At 42.6% G+C, this 19117-nt stretch overlaps 1 protein-coding gene across 1 annotated transcript in view; it reads left to right on the forward strand.

Moving 5' to 3' along the window:
• mahj (LisH and WD40 domain-containing protein mahjong) overlaps positions 1–17154 on the forward strand; it is a 32979-nt gene extending 15825 nt beyond the window's left edge. The window contains exons 13-28 of the mRNA XM_088269219.1: positions 833–955; positions 4043–4196; positions 4989–5134; positions 5894–6088; positions 6673–6806; positions 7072–7293; positions 7790–7988; positions 9124–9243; positions 9874–9965; positions 10329–10525; positions 11254–11351; positions 12309–12386; positions 13523–13646; positions 14465–14622; positions 15344–15413; positions 16338–17154. Of these exons, the coding sequence (XP_088125345.1) occupies positions 833–955; positions 4043–4196; positions 4989–5134; positions 5894–6088; positions 6673–6806; positions 7072–7293; positions 7790–7988; positions 9124–9243; positions 9874–9965; positions 10329–10525; positions 11254–11351; positions 12309–12386; positions 13523–13646; positions 14465–14622; positions 15344–15413; positions 16338–17056 (2829 nt within the window). The 3' untranslated portion in view covers positions 17057–17154. The remainder of the gene's footprint in view (positions 1–832; positions 956–4042; positions 4197–4988; positions 5135–5893; positions 6089–6672; positions 6807–7071; positions 7294–7789; positions 7989–9123; positions 9244–9873; positions 9966–10328; positions 10526–11253; positions 11352–12308; positions 12387–13522; positions 13647–14464; positions 14623–15343; positions 15414–16337) is intronic.
• Positions 17155–19117: the final 1963 nt, after the last annotated feature.

Genomic DNA, 19117 nt, shown 5'->3' on the forward strand with positions numbered 1-19117 from the left:
CAAGGGAGCTGGCAGCCGACAGAAAAGCCTGGAGACAGTTTGTGGGCTCTATATGCTCACCTAGGGAGCGGATATGGTTTAATATAATGTTACGGCGTAATATTTGTATTAACATGAACTATGACCCTGTGCGCCCGCTAGGGGCAGGGCGGGGTGTACGCGGGGAATGTTTACGTTATATCCCTTATGAGACGAATGCAGGGGATGCTAGACACACTTGAGATTGTACTGTTGTAGCGACCTGTTGATTAAACCGATTGCATCCTAATTACGAGTTATTATTACCTCTATCCTAGCCCCGTAATAATAATATTTTTTATGTGTATGCAAGATCCTTCGCAAACTTTTACATACTGGGAGACTAGATAATATTTAAAAATTTTACGTACCTCATAATTTAACCAGATATTTTATTCACAACATTTTGAGTGTGTCTAAATACTTGTGCCTCCGTAGTGTAATGGTCAGCATGCTCGGCTACCGTTCTGGAGGTCCCGGGTTCGATTCCCAGGGGGGTTTAATAAATATAAGTGATTTTTTCACTCTAATATTTATTCAATATTACACTGGACTGGTACCTGAAGCGGAGGGCTGATCACCTTTCCTTCATGTGTAATCGATCGAGATAACACTGCGTTTATATGAAGCAGTGCCCTATGCACCATTGGGGTGCGGTAAGGGATTTATTATTATTAAATACTTGTGCAAAAATCTGGGTTTCTCCACCTGGAGGTTATTTTTACATTTTCGCACCTCAAATGAAGAAGATCTGGTATGTTCTCTGAGCAGTCCGACCGTACGGCCTAAGAATTCTTTGGTTTTGTTTCCACAGACTGGCGGCTCGTTCGCGCGACTGGTCTCCAGCGGGTCTTCCAAGAAGAAGACCAACCTGAAGTCCTACGAGGAGATCATCCAGAAGGTGTGGGAGAGCGTGAGGACCAACAACGGGATCATGGTGGGTATCAACCTTCAGAGTGCTGAATATCAATTTATTTATTATAACTTCATGTATATCTATGATCTATTTGTCCGCCTACGTAGTGTAATGGTCAGCACACTCGGCTACCGTTCTGGAGGTCCCGGGTTCGATTCCCAAGGGGGGTAAAATAAATATAAGTGATTTATTCACTGTACTATTTATTCAATACTACCATGGACTGGTAGTATTGAATAAATAGTATTTGAAGCGGAGGCCTGATCACCTTTCCTTCATGTGTAAACGATCAAGATAACACTGCGTTTATATGACACAGTGCCCTATGCATCATTGGGGTGCGGATAAGGGTTTTATAATATTTTATTATTATATCTATATGGTGACACTCAGAAACAAATAAACAAGGCTGCAACAAACACATGAGAATAGAAAGTAAAATGAAAATATACAAAACATGTGTTGGACCAATAGCCGCTTCTGGGATTGAGGCAAGAGTAGATACTTCCAGAACAAAATCTCGACTCGGAACCTCCGAGATGAAGACTCTCCGATCCATAACCGGAAACACATTGCGAGACCGAGTAAGAAATACCGACATCCGGAGCATGTGTAAGACGGAGGATATCGCGAGGTGGGGACGACAACGAAGGCGATACTGGAACGATCATGTAAACAGAATGTCGGATGACAGACTTCCACATATCCCTGAAGGACGCAGACCCCCAGGGAGACCTCCGAAAAGATGGAAATACAGCTGGGAGTCGACATCCCAAGAGCGACATGCGGAGGCACAAACAGATCCCTAGGATCTACAAAAAGAAGAACTTCTTGTACAGAAAAGATATGTACATTCTAGGGCTTCTTCTTCTTCTTCATGAGCCGTCTGTCCTCCACTGCCGGATATAGGCCTCTTCCCCTTCCTTCCATCTCCTCCGGTCGGTTGCTGCTTGCAGCCAGTTTCCACCCCCCACAGCGACTATGCCGTCGGACCATCTCTTTTGGGGTCTTCCGACGCCTCTTTTGTACTCCCAAGGTCTCCATCTTAAAATTTTAGAGTCCATCTTGTGGGTCCTGTCTTGGCGGGCTTGCTAAGAAGCAATATCTTCCGACCAACCAAAAACAGACTAGTGATATTGGTCAAAACGTTTGATACCATATATAGCTGTTTGCAATCAGAGGGTAGATAGTACTTGAACATAAAGAAAAATAAGAATGAAAAAAAAACATGAATTATAATTGCCTGCTGTATCAATGAAGCAGTTTATTAAAATATTCTGCCTCTGTAGTGTAATGGTCAGCACGCTCGGCTACCGTACCGGAGGTCCCGGGTTCAATTCCCAAGGGGGGGGGTCATATACATAAATATAAGTGCTTTTTTCACTCTAATATTTATTCAATATTACCCTGGACAGGCACCAGCTGAAGCGGAGGGTTGATTACCTTTCCTTTCTTGTGTTTAACGATTGAGATAACACTGCTTCTATATGGTGCAGTGCCCTATGCACCATGTTTTAGTAGTTTGATATGTTCTCCACCTGTAGCAGAAAGAAACACTGAAATCGGTCGATATTTGACAAAAATATTGTTGATTTTGTATGCGTCTAATAAAATGGACTATTTTTTATAATTTATTTATTGTAGCTGCAGACAGTTGGTAGAATTCCATATTGAATTGTTGGGTAATATATCCAAAATTAAACAAGGTTTATTTGTATTATTTTTTGACATCTCATCAAAGATGAAGAAGAATATGAAAGTCTGGGCATTTACGGGGCTTACGACCGTCGTAGGCTGGTTTAAGTGATCACTTTACACACGTGTAACATTCACCAATTCTACCCATTATTGACAACCACACTACTCAAATTCTTGGAAGTTCTATATATATGAACCAATTTAGAAACTTTGTTCTTGAATCACTAGATCTTCACTAGAGACATCTATTGGTGAATGTAAAGAAGCTTTTTTATTAAGTATGTAACTCTTATATTAGTATGTGAGGTCCGAATCCAAAATAAAAAAGCTTCTTTACATCTCACCAATAGATGTCTCTAGTGAAGTTCTAGTGATTCAAGAACAAAGTTTCTAAATTGGTTCATATATATAGAACTTCCAAGAATTTGAGTAGTGTGGTTGTCACTAATGGGTAGAATTGGTGAATGTTACACGTGTGTAAAGTGATCACTTAAACCAGCCTATGACAGTCGTAAAACCCGTAAATGCCCAGACTTCCATATTCTTCTTCATCTTTGATGAGATGTCAAAAAATAATATGAAAATAACTCCTGTAATTGGAGATAATCCATATTTTGTGAACAAGTATTTGGACACACTCAAAATGTTGTAAGGTTTATTTGGTTGAATTCTACATTTATTTATGTATATGGGACATTATCAAACACCTGTTTGATAATGTCCTAAGAAGGCGAAACTCGTCACATATTAAAATATACATAAATAAATGTAGAATTCAACCGAATAAACCGTGTCTAATTTTAGATATATTAATGATAATAAATATCCTTATCCGCACCCCAATGGTCCATAGGGCACTGCATCGTATAGAAGCAGTGTTATCTTGATCGTTAAATACACGAAGGAAAGGTGATCAGCCTTCCGCCTCAGGTACAGTCCAGGGTCATATTAAAAAAATAAATGACTGAAAAATCACTAATATTTATTTTGACTCTCTTGGGAATCGAACCCGGGACCTCCGGCATGGTAGCCCAGTGTGCTAACCATTACACTACAGAGGCGGACAACCCATATAACAACAACAATATCTTCTTCTTCTTCTTTCCATGATTCGCTCCCTAGGAGCATATGGCCAACACGAGTCGTCTCCAAGTCACTCTGTCACGCGCCATCTCCTTGGCTTCCTCTCAGGTCAGTCCGGCGTCTCGAAGTTCCGCCGAGTATAGTCGGTGAATGGGCGCCGGAATCCTCGGGGTTGGAAGAAGAGACACGAGGGGTTGATGCCCTCAGGTGGCATTCTAAGGACAACAACAATATTACCCAACAATATTTTTTATAAAGCATTTTCATCTTTTGCGATTTCAGAATGGATGTGAGCGGAAATCTCAGGTGATGTGTGTGTGGTTCTAGGTCCTGCTGCAGCTGATGATGGTCAAGTCGCCGATCACGGACGCGGACTGCCTGCGCGGGCTGGCGTGCCGCGCGCTGGCCGGCCTCGCTCGCTGCTCCACGGTGCGCCAGATCATATCCAACCTGCCGCTCACCACCACGGGACAGATCCAAGGTAGGGTAGGGTATACGACTATGCAGTGCCGGATCGGTGATCTGAATGTATCGCGCACTGGGCCGAATTAGGGACCGTTTGCATTATTGGAGAAAATGAGAGAAAAAAAAGAAAATTTCTGTCTTTGAAAATGCTCTTTGTGTTACATTTTTATCCAGCGAATGAATAATTTTAAAATTTGTTTTATCTAAGTCGTAATAATCGTCGGGTATGTATGAGGAGATGCATGAATGTAGAAGAGGCAAAGAATGTCTGCCTACCCCTGCGGGAAAGCGGCGTGATGGTTAGTTAGTTAGTTAAATGTGAGATATTTTCTTTCCTACCAATGGACCTAACTGGTTCACAACATTTTGAGTGTGTCCAAATACTTATTCACAAATCTGGTTTTTTTCCACTTTTGACGTGTGAACATAGATGAAAAATAATATGGAAATCAGTAATTACCCAGGCTTCCATATTCTTCTTCGTCTATATTGAGACTCCAAAAATGTAACCTAGCTTGTATTTAAAGACTAAAATCAGGCATTCGTCTCAAAACCATTATTTCCTTAGTGCCTTATGTTGAAAGCTTTCGCGGCTTCAGAAGGCAGAATATTTGAAATTGGCATTGTTCAAATTATGAACAACGTGGCATTCGGATTACTGAGCTGGCCCTGTAGTGATAACTGTTTAAAAGCAGGACCGCCTGAGGGCGGGTGCATGGCTCAAGCCGTTCTCCCTTATTCTCTTTCCAGCATGTTTGATGATTCTCGCAAATGTGTACGCTTCTATAAAGTGGGTGTTGGATTCCAGGTCTGATGCGGGACCCCATCCTGCAGGAGAAGCGGCAGGAGCACGTCATGTTCCAGAAGTACGCCCTGGAGCTGATGGAGAGGGTCTCCGGGAAGACCAAGCCCTCGGGCGCCGAGTTTGAGACCTCCCTCTACAACATTCACCGGGTGAGCAAGTTCTCTCTCCTCATATCCCAATCCTGACCTGACCACATCCAAGTATTAGAAATGCTTGATTCTATTTCCAACTATATAAATTTGTTTCATCGTTCTATCCTCATTCATTGGTTCCACATGCCCAAACCATCCCAATACATCTTTCTTAATTTGATGTATGATCAGCTCATCACGGCCTCGCATTCTCTTGTTTCGGCAACTGTCTCTGTATCGTACACTTCTAGACAGCGCCTCGACACTTTGGTGACAACAACATACCCGCAATTGTGTGCATACCCGCATAGTCTGGCTGGTTTGTCTCTCCTGGAAAGCTCACTTAGAGCTACCTAGTAATACTTCTTCTTCTTCTTTTTCTAGATCCTAAGGATCTGTTTGTGCCTCCGCTTGTAGCTCTTGGGATGTTGACTCCCAGCTGTCTTTCCACCTTTTCGGAGGTCTGCCTGGGGGTCTGCGTCCTTCAGGGATACGTGGAAGTCTGTCTTCTGACATTCTGTTTACACGATCGTTCCAGTATCGCCTTCGTTGTCGTCCCCACCTCACGATATCCTCCGTCTTACACATGCTCCGGATGTCGGTATTCCTTACTCGGCCTCGCAATGTGTTTCCGGTTATGGATCAGAGAGTCTTCATCTCGGAGGTTCCAAGTTCTCATTTGTAATAAACCAAAGTGAAAGTACTAGCGAGTTATCATTATCGTCTTGCACCATCTCAGTACATACAGTAACAGTCACGGTGTGTTCTCGTTTGCAGGCGAACGTGGTAGCCCAGACGCACATCACGTTCAACGACCAGCAGCTCTACCAGCTGGTGTACCAGCACCTGCTGACCCGCGGGCTGGCGGGCGCCGCGGAGGCGCTGCGCCGCGAGGCCGCGCTGGCGCCGCTGCTGCCCGCGCCCGCGCCGCCGCCGCCGCCCGTCTATCAGCCCGCCGTCACGCCGCAGCGGGTGAGTGCCCCGTCCGCCCCTGCCTTCTCCTCCCTCCCCACTCAGCAAGCGCGCGCGCGCGCCCCAACCTCATCCGCCCCTGCGCTCTCAGATGCACCTGATGAGCTGGAGGTGCCCCCTGTGATGGCATTACTTTGCACCCCTCCCCTGGGAATCAAATTGGGACCTCCATTATGGTAGCCAAGCGCGCCGACTATTACACTATGGAAGCGGACAAAATGTGGCCTATATAAGGTCGCTTCATTGGCCAGAATGGCAATTCAATTAGGTCACTCTTGCGGCTTGTAGTTCACATCTCATGGGGTCATCACTTCGACAATATTGAACAAAAAATTAGGTCACATTTGTGGCCCATATCGGGTCGCTTTATTGGCCATGGTGGCGGACCAATCAGGTCACTTTTGCGGATTGTAGTTCACATCTCACGGGGTCATCACTTGGACAATATTGAACAAAAAATTTGGTCACATTTGTGGCCCATATCGGGTCGCTTTATTGGCCATGGTGGCGGACCAATCAAGTCAGTCTTGCGGCTTGCGGCTAACAATTAATTATCGGGTTCTCATCCGCCCCTGTGCTTTCAGACGCGCCTGCTGAGCCACAGCCGCGCCAGCACCAGCGCCGCCGCGCTGGACGTGGCCCCCGTGATGAACGGCTTCATGACGGCACCCGCGGAAGACGCGTCCTTCGTCCACCACTCACCCCAGATCAAGCTCAAGTAAGCGTCTTCGGAATATGTTACGCTATAGCTGTTGTGAAACTTCTCAATTCCCGTTTTATTTGTATAATATATAAAATTCTATTATTTCTAGTTTAACCCTGCCTTCCCGGTGTTGTGTACCTAGTACACATTGCTTCTAATAACCATAATATCTCTTTTTTATTGTATTTTTATTGTATTTGCCTCAAAAACTCTTCTTAGCTATTGATCTATTTACCTCGATATCTCTGTTAACTCTTCGTCTTGTTTGCACCCGACCCAGGCGCTGCTCGACCACGGGATGCCCCGTGGCGCTGCAGTGCCCCGAGCGCCGCGAGCGCTCGCTGCAGAAGGCCCACTCGGCGGGCGGCGGCCCCTCCGCCCTGCTCGCCCCCGTGCACTCCCCGCGCGTCTCCCTGGACTCCATCATCACCGAGTACCTGGCCAACCAGCACGCGCTCTGCAAGAACCCCATGGTCACCTGCCCGCAGTTCAACCTGCTGGAGTGAGTGCTCATCCTTCTCCTGTCTTATCTCGTCCGTACAAAATGGCGTACAAGGCACTGTATTGTATGCAAGCAGTGTTATCTTCACTCTAGGGAACGCTCAAACTTCCATCTTGCTCATCGTGCCTCTAGCGAGATAGAGTGTTTTTTAGCCTAGAATTTTCAGCCCATGGCGGACAGCGTGCTTCTTGACAGCCATCCTCGCTCCGCATTTTTTAATGTTTTCAACATTATTTTGTGAATCGTCAGCTTCATAAACTAGAATTTTCACTTATGAATTACATGGAATTATATTAACTCTAAACATAAATAGTAAATCCACTCACGAGTAGGCATAGGCTATAAAACTTCAAAAGTTGATGCCTGAGTAGGGTCATGAAGTGCCCCAATGGGCAGGATTGTGATAATATTCATCCCATGTGATCACGCCCATTCCCTTTGCAAGCCGCACTGTAATAACATTGACCCCATGTTGTGATGATGCATCTCTGTGCAGGCCGCACAAGTGCCCCGACGGGCAGGACAGCCGGCGGCGCGTGCCCAACAACCTGACGGCGCGCCTGGCGCTGCGCCAGTCGGGGCTGTGCACGCCGCGCTCGCGCCACGACGCCAGCGTGGTGCACTCCTACTTCTACCCCGCGCGCACCTTCCGCCTGCCCGACGACGACAGCTACTTCACCTGCTGCGCCTTCCACGTGAGTCGCCCCGCGTGTAACGACGCACACAGACATGCAACAACGCGCGCAATCATACAATGACGCACACTGACATACAATGACGCACACAGACATACAATGACGCACACAGATATGCAACAATGTGCAGAATCATACAATGACGCACACAGACATACAACAACGCACACAGACATGCAGCAATGCAAATAAACGTACAACAACGCACACAGACATACAACGGCTGTCCAAACTAAGTAGAATCTACTTAGTCCAAAATTGCAAAAAAAACGTACTAAAAAAACTGATATATCGCATGAGTTCTAATTCAATTTCAATTTATTTAAGTAAATTAATATAAACATTAAAATAAAATATATGCAAGAACTATTGCTAAAGGTGTAGAAGAATCCCGCTTCGGAAAACTCCTTCAGACACACGGAACAAACAATATCCTATGAGATATTGTTCAACATAGCGGTAGCTCTTCCTACAGGCATAACCATCGGCAGGTTGCTCCTGTATATAGGAATGGGAAACTATCTATGCCCACGCTGTCCTTAGCTAACTATCGGGAACATACAGACCGATGCTCCGGATAGTTTCAGGATTATCCATCATACCGCGCAACAATGGATAGAAATGCCTCATCAAATACACATTCCTTCTAGTCTCTAGACTGCTGTAGCCGAGCATACCCTGGAGGAACTGGTAGCTCTTCCTACAGGCATAACCATCGCAGGTTGCTCCTGTATATAGGAATGGGAAACTATCTATGCCCACGCTGTCCTTAGCTAACTATCGGGAACATACAGACCGATGCTCCGGATAGTTTCAGGATTATCCATCATACCGCGCAACAATGGATAGAAATGCCTCATCAAATACACATTCCTTCTAGTCTCTAGACTGCTGTAGCCGAGCATACCCTGGAGGAACTGGTAGCTCTTCCTACAGGCATAACCATCGCAGGTTGCTCCTGTATATAGGAATGGGAAACTATCTATGCCCACGCTGTCCTTAGCTAACTATCGGGAACATACAGACCGATGCTCCGGATAGTTTCAGGATTATCCGTCATACCGCGCAACAATGGATAGAAATGCCTCATCAAATACACATTCCTTCTAGTAAGTGTAAGTTTGTATGATTGCAGCCGACGCAGCAGACGATGCTGGCGGGGACCTCTGCCGGGGACCTGAAGCTGTACAACCTGTCCACGGGACAGGAGGAGGGAACATACCAACTTCACGATTCCTACATATGCCACTTGCAGGTAAGAAGGAATATTTCCATTAAAAAATAGCGTAAAATGGCCTAAAATACAGTTTCAAAATAGTGTAAAAATAATAATAAATAATAAAACCCTTATCCGCACCCCAATGGTGCATAGGGCACTGCGTCATATAAACGCAGTGTTATCTTGATCGTTTACACATGAAGGAAAGGTGATCAGCCCTCCGCTTCAAGTATTAGTCCAGGGTAATGTTGAATAAATGTTACAGTGAAAAAATCACTCATATTTATTCTTACCCCCCTTGGGAATCGAACCCGGGTCCTCCAGAACGGTAGCCGAGCCTGCTGACCATTACACTACGGAGGCGGAAAAATAAGCATAAGAAATAGCTTAAAAAAGTGTAAAAAAAATATTCAAAACAGTGTAAAAAAATTGCCGAAAAACGACCTAAAATATAGCTTCAAAATGGTGTAAAAAAATAGCCTATAGCTTCGAAATAGTGTAAAAAGATAGCCGAAAAAATGCTTCAAAATATTGTAAAAAATATTTTTAAATTTAGCAAAAAAGTAGTGTAAAATATGAAAAACCATTCTATTCTCTCTGACAACAGTTTTTTTCATTTTTCCGATGGAAGTCGGCCTTTATGTGGTTACCACTATTGCTTTGCAGGCGAACCGGCAAGGTACTCTGCTGCTGGCCTCGTCTACAACCTGGAGAAGGCCCCTCTCTGCGGTCTGGAACATGCAGCACTACACAGCCGAGTGAGTACTTGCGGTTTCTTGTTTCAAAGTCCCATTTTTGCGCTCGTACTAGGTATGAGCAAATCTGCAAAGGCCCTTTTTTTGCATACGTACTAGGTATGAGCAAATCTGCAAAGGCCCATTTTTTGCATCCGTACTAGGTATGAGCAAATCTGCAAAGACCCATTTTTTGTGCCCGTATATGGTACGGCAAAGAATTGATACGCTTTTGGCATTTTGAAAATTGCTATATTGCCAGCATATCTTGATCACTCGCGATATATCCAACGCCGTGAATGATTTGCCCATAACTGGTACGGACCTTACCTGATGAGAGGCGGACTCTGTAGGCTTTGTGATGATGAAGGAGTGTTGTCTCCGCAGCATGACGCTGGGCGACGAAGAGTACGTGGAGTTCAGCAAGCTGGCCGAGGACCGGATCATCGGCACGCGGCGGGAGGTCGCCCGCGTGTACGACGTCAACACGGGCAAGCTGCTGCGCACGCTCACGCCCGCGCACAGCAACCAGTACCTCAAGAACAAGGCCACCTTCAACCCCACGGACGAGCTGGTGCTATCAGGTGACCCCGACCATCTAGCTTACTCATCAGCAGTCATGCATCTCTTCATACATGTATTACATTATAATTGCATAATGAAGCGGATAAAATTCATAAATATTAGTGATAGAAGGGTAATTACTGATTTGGTCCTGTTTTATAAAATTCTTAACAGCCCTGATCTCCTAAATCAAATAAAGCTTAGCGTGCGTCCAAGAGGTACTAGGCAAAAATCTGTATTCCCAGTATTTGTACATAACGCAAACTATGCCATGTTCTCTCCCATTCCGCGGCTTCACATGTTAGCCAATGCTTTTGAAAGTATAGATTTATTTAATATTATATGGTTATCCACCTTGAAGTCTGTACTTTCTCAGCATTTCTTCTCCGTGTTATAATGGATAAATGTAAACGTTGCATTTCACTCTCTCTCGCTGCTTGCTGATAGTGTGCGAAAGAGATGTGTATTGACCAGTGCTTACTATTTGCTATTTTATTATTATTTTATGTTTTGGTTTCTTTATTAAAGTATTAAAGTATTATATGAATGGCTGAAGGATGATGTGTTATGTGGAGGAATGGAAGGTGTTCTCTCCTGAGAAGCATACTCAATTTCATTTTTATAAAAAAAATGCCACTGCCACTGGCTGGCTTAAGTGATCACTTTACACCCTGCAATATTCATCATTTTACTCAATTTTTGTTAGATTCCTCTCGTCGCTAACCATGAGTCTATTTTCCTACGACAGATGGCGTGCTGTGGGATATGAAGAGCGGTAGAGAAATACACAAATTCGATAAGCTAAACCAATCCTTAAGTGGGGTGTTCCATCCCAACGGCCTAGAGGTAAGATCGCATTTTTATAAAACCATATATATATATATATATATATATATATATATATATATATATATATATATATATATATATATATATATATATATATATATATATATATATATATATATATATATATATATATATATATATATATATATATATATATATATATATATATATATATATATATATATATATATATATATATATATATATATATATATATATATATATATATATATATATATATATATATATATATATATATATATATATATATATATATATATATATATATATATATATATATATATATATATATATATATATATATATATATATATATATATATATATATATATATATATATATATATATATATATATATATATATATATATATATATATATATATATATATATATATATATATATATATATATATATATATATATATATATATATATATATATATATATATATATATATATATATATATATATATATATATATATATGTGTGTGTATTTTACGAACAACTTAACATGGCATAAATTAAATTTGACGCTGTGCCCAATGCATCATTGGGTGCGAATGAGGGCTGCGGTGACATTACACATCCCTGTTTCACACCATATCTTATTATATACATAATTAAAATTTTGACCATTCTCAAAGCAAACTGCTTTACATATGTATATGCTAGCTTTACCTAATTACACGTTGCTGCGGCTCAGTCTGGACTAATGAAAAAGAAACAAAATAGAATTATAATGTTTCATCTCACAATGGAAAATTTTTTAAATGTCGAGCGCTGGCGGGTGTCAAGAAGCACTCTGTCCGCCATGGACGACGTTAAGCATTGCGTGTGTCGCCGTCGCGTTCAACAGATGGCGGTGCCATTAAAAACCTGCCACATTTTCGTTTGTATAGTTAATATATAAATATATGCATTTTTTTTCCAGATAATATCAAACACAGAGGTATGGGATCTGCGAACCTTCCACTTGCTCAGGACGGTTCCGACTCTCAACAAATCTGAGGTACGTGTCTCCAGAATTCTTCTTCTTTTTCTATATCCTAAGGAACTGTTTGTGCCTCCGCTTGTAGCTCTTGAGACAATGACTCCCAGCTGTCTTTCCACCTTTTCGGAGGTCTGCCTGGGGGTCTGCGTCCTTCAGGGATACGTGGAAGTCTGTCATCCGACATTCTGTTTACATGATCGTTCCAGTATCGCCTTCGTTGTCGTCCCCACCTCGCGATATCCTCCGTCTTACACATGCTCCGGATGTCTGTAATCCTTACTCGGTCTCGCAATGTGTTTCCGGTAATGGATCGGAGAGTCTTCATCTCGGAGGTTCCAAGTCGAGATTTTGTTCTGGAAGTATCTGCTCTTGCCTCAATCCCATAAGTGGCTATTGGTCCAACACATGTTTTGTATATTTTCATTTTACTTTCTATTCTCATGTGTTTGTTTCTCCAGGATTCAATTCAATTTATTAATTTATAATTAACATACACATCATATACCCAGGGACAATATGATGCAGTGCCCTATGCACCATAGGCGTATCCGTAGATAAGGGTCAGTAATAGTAGAAAGTAGTCCGACCTCCATAGTGTAATGGTCAGCCTGCTCGGCTACCTTACTGGAGGTTCCGGGTTCGATTCCCAGGGGGGAGTCAAATAAATATAAGTGATTTTTTCACTGTAATATTTATTCAATATTGCCCTGGACTTGACATCTGTTGAAATATCTGACTAATAATTTGTAACATCACAAGGATAAATAAAAGAACAGATCCCTGATTTTTCTTGCGGTCGGTAATTAGTCCGCGCCATAATCATGCCCTATATCTGTCTCACTCTCGACGCTGCACATCGCCAGTGGGTAAGAGTGACACACGATGCGCGCTTTGATTTATTTATGTTACGATCTTATTTGTTTAAATTACGATATATTTCAAGAATAATGTGACACAGTGTATTATAGAGTACCAAAAAGGCACAATGAATCCCATTGAACGTTTTTGTTTAGGAAAATAAATCGTTTCTTAACTAAATACATGATAAAAGTAATCATTTTAAAAAAGGCAAAATACCGCCGCGCACAAGCCTCTCTCAGGAACAAAGTTAACGTAGTTAAAAGGTTAAAATTGATCGGTGTCTCTGTGTGCAGATCATCTTCTCTCCTCTGGGCGGCGTGATCTACTCCATGTACGCTGACCAGGATCAAGACCAGGAGGGCTGCCAGTACGAGTCCAGCTTCAAGACCCTGGACTCCTACGACTACTCCAGCATCGGTGAGTGCCTCTCCTTCGCCAGGATCAACCGCGAGAGTAGGCCGATGAAGGCGTCTGTACTATGTACTAGTGTGCAAAGCCAAATGGCCGCAATTTAAAAACAGTAGTTTTGAGATAAAAGAGTTTATAGTTAACTTAAAATGATGCTTTTTGCCAAAACATGTATCAAATGAATACAATTTTGCGGCTATTTGGATAATGAATATCTCGGTAGAGGAAAGAGATGGAGCAGAATCTGTGATTGTATATGATAGAGGCCAGTTATAAGAAACATAGAGTTGGCAAAAGAAGGATGAAAGTAGACTGAATGCAGTCGAAATGCCATCTCTCAGAAGAATGTGCGACAAAAGGATGTATGATAGATGTTCGAGTAGTGAAAAAAGAAGAAATGCAAAGCTGAGATGAGCATTATCCATAAAATTAAGAAAGGTGTTGAGATGGTTTGGACATGTAGAACGAATGAGTGAGGAAAGAACGGTAAAACAAATTTATGAGGCGATTGTAATTGGGAAAAAGAGCAGAGGAAGACCGAGAAAAACATGTCACGATCAGGTATGCCAAATACTTGAAAGCGGTCAGGTTAGGAGTCGACACAATCGGCGGGTATGTATGAGGAGATGCATGAGCCGAAGAATGTTTGCAAAGACAGACTGGTGTGGCGTTCTATTCTCTCTGCCTACCCCTGCGGGGAAGCGGCGTGATGGTTAGTTAAGAATGCTTTGGGCCGTGTTACGCCAAACGGCCGCAACATGAGTTGCGGCCAGTTGCCGCTAAACACTGGGCCGGGAGTGTCTGGAACTGGCGAGGTTTGGTTGCAGCGACCATCGACGTGAAGCGCAACATCTGGGCGATGGGCATCGCGCGCTGGGGCGGGCAGCTGGCGCTGGCGGAGAACGTGAGCGAGTACGAGACCATCCAGGAGAGCCTGCTCAAGGTGTACGAGGTCGGCCGGCGCAGGGACCAGGACGACGACGCGGTCAGTACACAGTGACAACCATTTATTTTCGGTCTATTTTTTGTTAGTTCTGTGAAAAATTCGTATGTGAAACGACGAGAAATTTGAAATTTCAATGCGAAAAAAAACGCATTTAGTGTCCTTCTGGCCGTTGACCGTTGGGTGCAGAAGATGCAGTGACCGCCTCTTGGCCTGCATGTATTGAAAAATTTCCCTTGACATATACATCCGTTGAAGCTACTCCCTTCATTGAGCTATGTATCACTCCTTTCAAGAACGTCACAAATCAAAAATCGTAATTTTTCAGTTGCGCGTGTTTTCGGAATGCCCAGAAAATGTACTATATCCCAGCAAAAGAGGCATATTTTTTAACTTAATATTTACCCGCTACAGGGCAGAAAGTGTTGTTTTTGCATTTTGAAGAAAAAGTATTGTTTAATTATTTTTTTAAATATACTAAATATTTTTCAAATGGAGAAAAAACCTTCAGGTTTTACCTAAAAAGACCTGTTGCACAGTAAAAAGTTCAATAAGTGGCTTGATGTTTATTTTTAATGCATTGTGTTGTATTTTTAAACTCTAAAAACGTTCTCCTGAAAAATCAGGTTTTTTGATTTATGACGTTCTTGAAAGGAGTGAGCGATACATCCACTGAAGCTTTTCCCTCGATACACTTCCAATACATGTTATCAAATTCTTTGTACGTAACATTCCCTAATTTATCTTAATATTGTGTCCGCAGGAGGAAGACGAAGAAGAAGAAGTGGGCAACACAGACAACGAGGGATCCGATTCAGCCTCCGAAAATGACGGTAACATTACACCAGTCAACTTTTTACATTCGACCTGATGATGGAATGATTATTTCTTTATTTAAGTGGGATTATACAAAGTGAATGATGAACGAGAGTGTTATAGTACCATACCACAAAGTTAATAATGCTTTTAACCTTTTAAACGAGTTAACTTTGTTCCTGAGAGACGCTCGTGCGCGGCGGTATTTCGCCGTTTTTTAAATGATTACTTTTATCATGTATTTAGTTGAGAAACAATTTATTTTCCTAAACAAAAACGTTCAATGGGATTCATTGTGCCTTTTTGGTACTCTACAATACACTCGTGTCACATTATTCTCGAAATATATCGTAATATAAAAAAATTAGATCGTAACATAAATAAATCAAAGCGCGCATCGTGTGTCACTCTTACCCACTGGCGATGCGTAGCGTCGAGAGTGAGACAGATATAGGGCATGATTATGGCGCGGACTAATTACCGACGGCAAGAAAAATCAGGGATCTGTTCTTTTATTTATCCTTGTGATGTTACAAATTATTAGTCAGATATTTCAACAGATGTCAAGTCCAGGGCAATATTGAATAAATATTACAGTGAAAAAATCACTTATATTTATTTGACTCCCCCCTGGGAATCAAACCCGGAACCTCTAGTAAGGTAGGCGAGCGCGCTGACCATTACACCACTATCCAAAGTTCCACACCATGAAAAAATCCCTCCAAGTTGAACTGAGGTTGGAAACTTGGAGCAATGTAAAAACACAAACGCGTATGTCAGCCGCGTATGGGGCATGTCTTGTTAAAACACATACGCTTATGCGAGCCGCGTGGATCCGGTTAAAATACAAAAATAAGATAAGGAAAGTGTTTGTCATCAAGTTTTTGTCTGAACCAATTCCAACTTCAATAGTATTTCATTCCTCTGTTCTGGTATTCCAGAGTCAGTGGTGTACGGAGAGGAGGCGCTGGCGGAGCTGGTGGCGCAGGGCTCCGGCTCCTCGGACGACAGCGACCTGGACGCGGACAACGACGGCCACTCGGAGGACAACAGCTCCTCGAGCTACGACACGGGCGAGGAGGATGGGCGCGACCGCAACTGGGTGCCGCCCTCGGGGCGCATGCGCACCTTCCGCGGCATCCGGCGCGCGCGCCGCCGCCGCTCGCGCCGCCGCCGCCACGAGCCGCCCGAGCTGCAGCCCGAGGAGGACGGGAACAACGAGGACGATGCCAACGAGGAGGACGGGAACAATGAAGACGATGCCAACGAGGAGGATGCAAATAATGAAGACGATGCCAACGAAGAAGGGAATAATGAAGACGATGCCAACGAAGAGGACGGGAATAATGAAGATGATGCCAACGAGGAGGATGGGAATAATGAAGACGATGCCAACGAGGACGGGAATAATGAAGACGATGCCAACAAAGGTGACAGACAGACCAAGCTCGATAGCAAGGGAAGAGATTGCGATAATGACGAGGCCAGCGCTCCGGCCGATAACGACGAAGATTCGGGCACTAAAGACGACTCGAAAGACACCAATGAATGCGCTAGTTACGAATGCATCACTCTGGACAGCGACACGACGAACGACGAAGACGTCAACGACGCCGATGGTGGCAAGAGAGTCAACGGCGACGCGGGCGATCGCCGATGATTTGTGCGTCGACCGACGGACCGCGTTTTCGGGCAAACAGACACAAAGACGACGTTACATCGCTCCGACGCAGCGGTGCGGTACTGAAGATCAGCAAAGATGATAGAATAAAAATATATGTACCTTGCAACCTCTATCTATCGTTTTTAAAGGGACCTATGTCTCATGCCTCCATAGTGTAATGGTCAGCACGCTCGGCTACTGTTCTAGAGGTCCCGGGTTTGATTCCCAGGGGGGTCAAATAAATATAAGCGATTTTTTTCACTCTAATATTTATTCAATATTACCCTGGACTGGTACCTGAAGCGGATGGCTGATCACCTTTCCTTCGTGTGTTTGCGATCAAGATAACATTGCGTTTATATGATGCAGCAGTGCCCTACGCACCACCGGGGTGCGGATAAGGGTTTGATATGATATTGAAATGAACTATGAATGCGGGATTAGGGAGTCTGTACACAAGGAGATACCGTCCTCCCAGTCTGCATGACCATTGGCTAGGTTACAATTCTAAGAGGAATACAAATTTTGTGCACCATGGGGTGCGGAAAAGGGTTATAAGTAAGTAAGATTTATTGTCTGTGGTTTATAGAGCTGTAATAGTAGTAGTGTGGACTGTTTGTTTACCACTACACTACCATTTCTGTTATACAAATATGAGGGGACGGGGGTGGACCATAGACATCAACAAATAGAGCCGCCAATAATTTAGCAATGTTACCAATATTGAAATAAGTCCATAGTTTCTGTGACGTCATTCATTACCAACTTAGGAAAACAACGTATTTACGTAAGGCGAATTTTCCACATGAAAATGATGAAAATATTGATTATATCGGGTGTTATAACCACTTCACGAGTCTAATACAATCCTTTATAGGTTGAGTATGTTCAATTACATATTCCTCCCGTCTGACAATGATCCATTCAAACGATGAATGCAGTAAAATGGTGATAGAAAAACGATGGATGCGATCTATTTTTGTATGAAATGAATTCGGGGTAGAAGAAATAAACGACGCATCCGGGAAAATGATTGTTCGAGGAACGATAGATAAAGGTTCACTGTATATTCTAAATGTGCAAAGGCAAATAGCCGCAAGTAAAAAACAGTAGTTTTGAGATGAACGAATTTATAGCTAACTTAAAATGATGCTTTTTGCCAAAACATGTATCAAATGAATACAATTTTGCGGCTATTTGGATAATGAATATCTCGGTAGAGGAAAGAGATAGAGCAAAGTCTGTGATTGTATATGATAGAGGCCAGGTATAAGAATGCTTTGGGCCGTGTTACGCCAAACAGCCGCAACTTGAGTTACGGCTACTTGCCTTTACACATTAGCAAAACACACACACACACATATATATATATATATATATATATATATATATATATATATATATATATATATATATATATATATATATATATATATATAAATCTTCTTCTTCTAACCCTTATCCGCACCCAATGGTGCATAGGGCACTGCATCGTAGCGACGCAGTGTTATCTTGATCGTAAATTGCATGAAGGCAAGGTGATCAGCCCTGCGCTTCTTGTACCAGTCCAGGGTGATATTAAATAAATATGAGAGTGAAAATCGGCCATATTTATTTTGACCCTCCTGGGAATCGAACCCGGGACCTCCAGCACGGTAGCCAAACGCGCTGACCACTGCGCTACGGAGGTGGAAATGTATATATATATATATATATATATATATATATATAAAAACTAATCATTTGCATTGTATAACTCGGTGTGAAGTCATGCAAAAAAAAAACATATTTATGAACGATTTTAAATTTTTTATATATTAAAATACCTAAATTTATAAAGAGTCATATATAGTTGATTTTCCATATGATGAAGCTTTTTTTTAATTACCTAATGTCCAAGTGACTGAAATCCAGCTACGTCTTATGCAACACCGCCTTATCATGACCCTACTCAGGCCTCAACCTTTATAGCCTATGCCTACTCGTGAGTGGATTTACTCTTTATGTTTAAAGTTACTATAATTTAATGTAATTCACGAGTGAAAATTCTAGTTTACG

Source organism: Brachycentrus maculatus, unplaced genomic scaffold (assembly GCF_059751285.1).
Source record: "Brachycentrus maculatus isolate JH-2025_06_01 unplaced genomic scaffold, ASM5975128v1 h1tg000342l, whole genome shotgun sequence".
Lineage (NCBI taxonomy): Eukaryota > Metazoa > Arthropoda > Insecta > Trichoptera > Brachycentridae > Brachycentrus > Brachycentrus maculatus.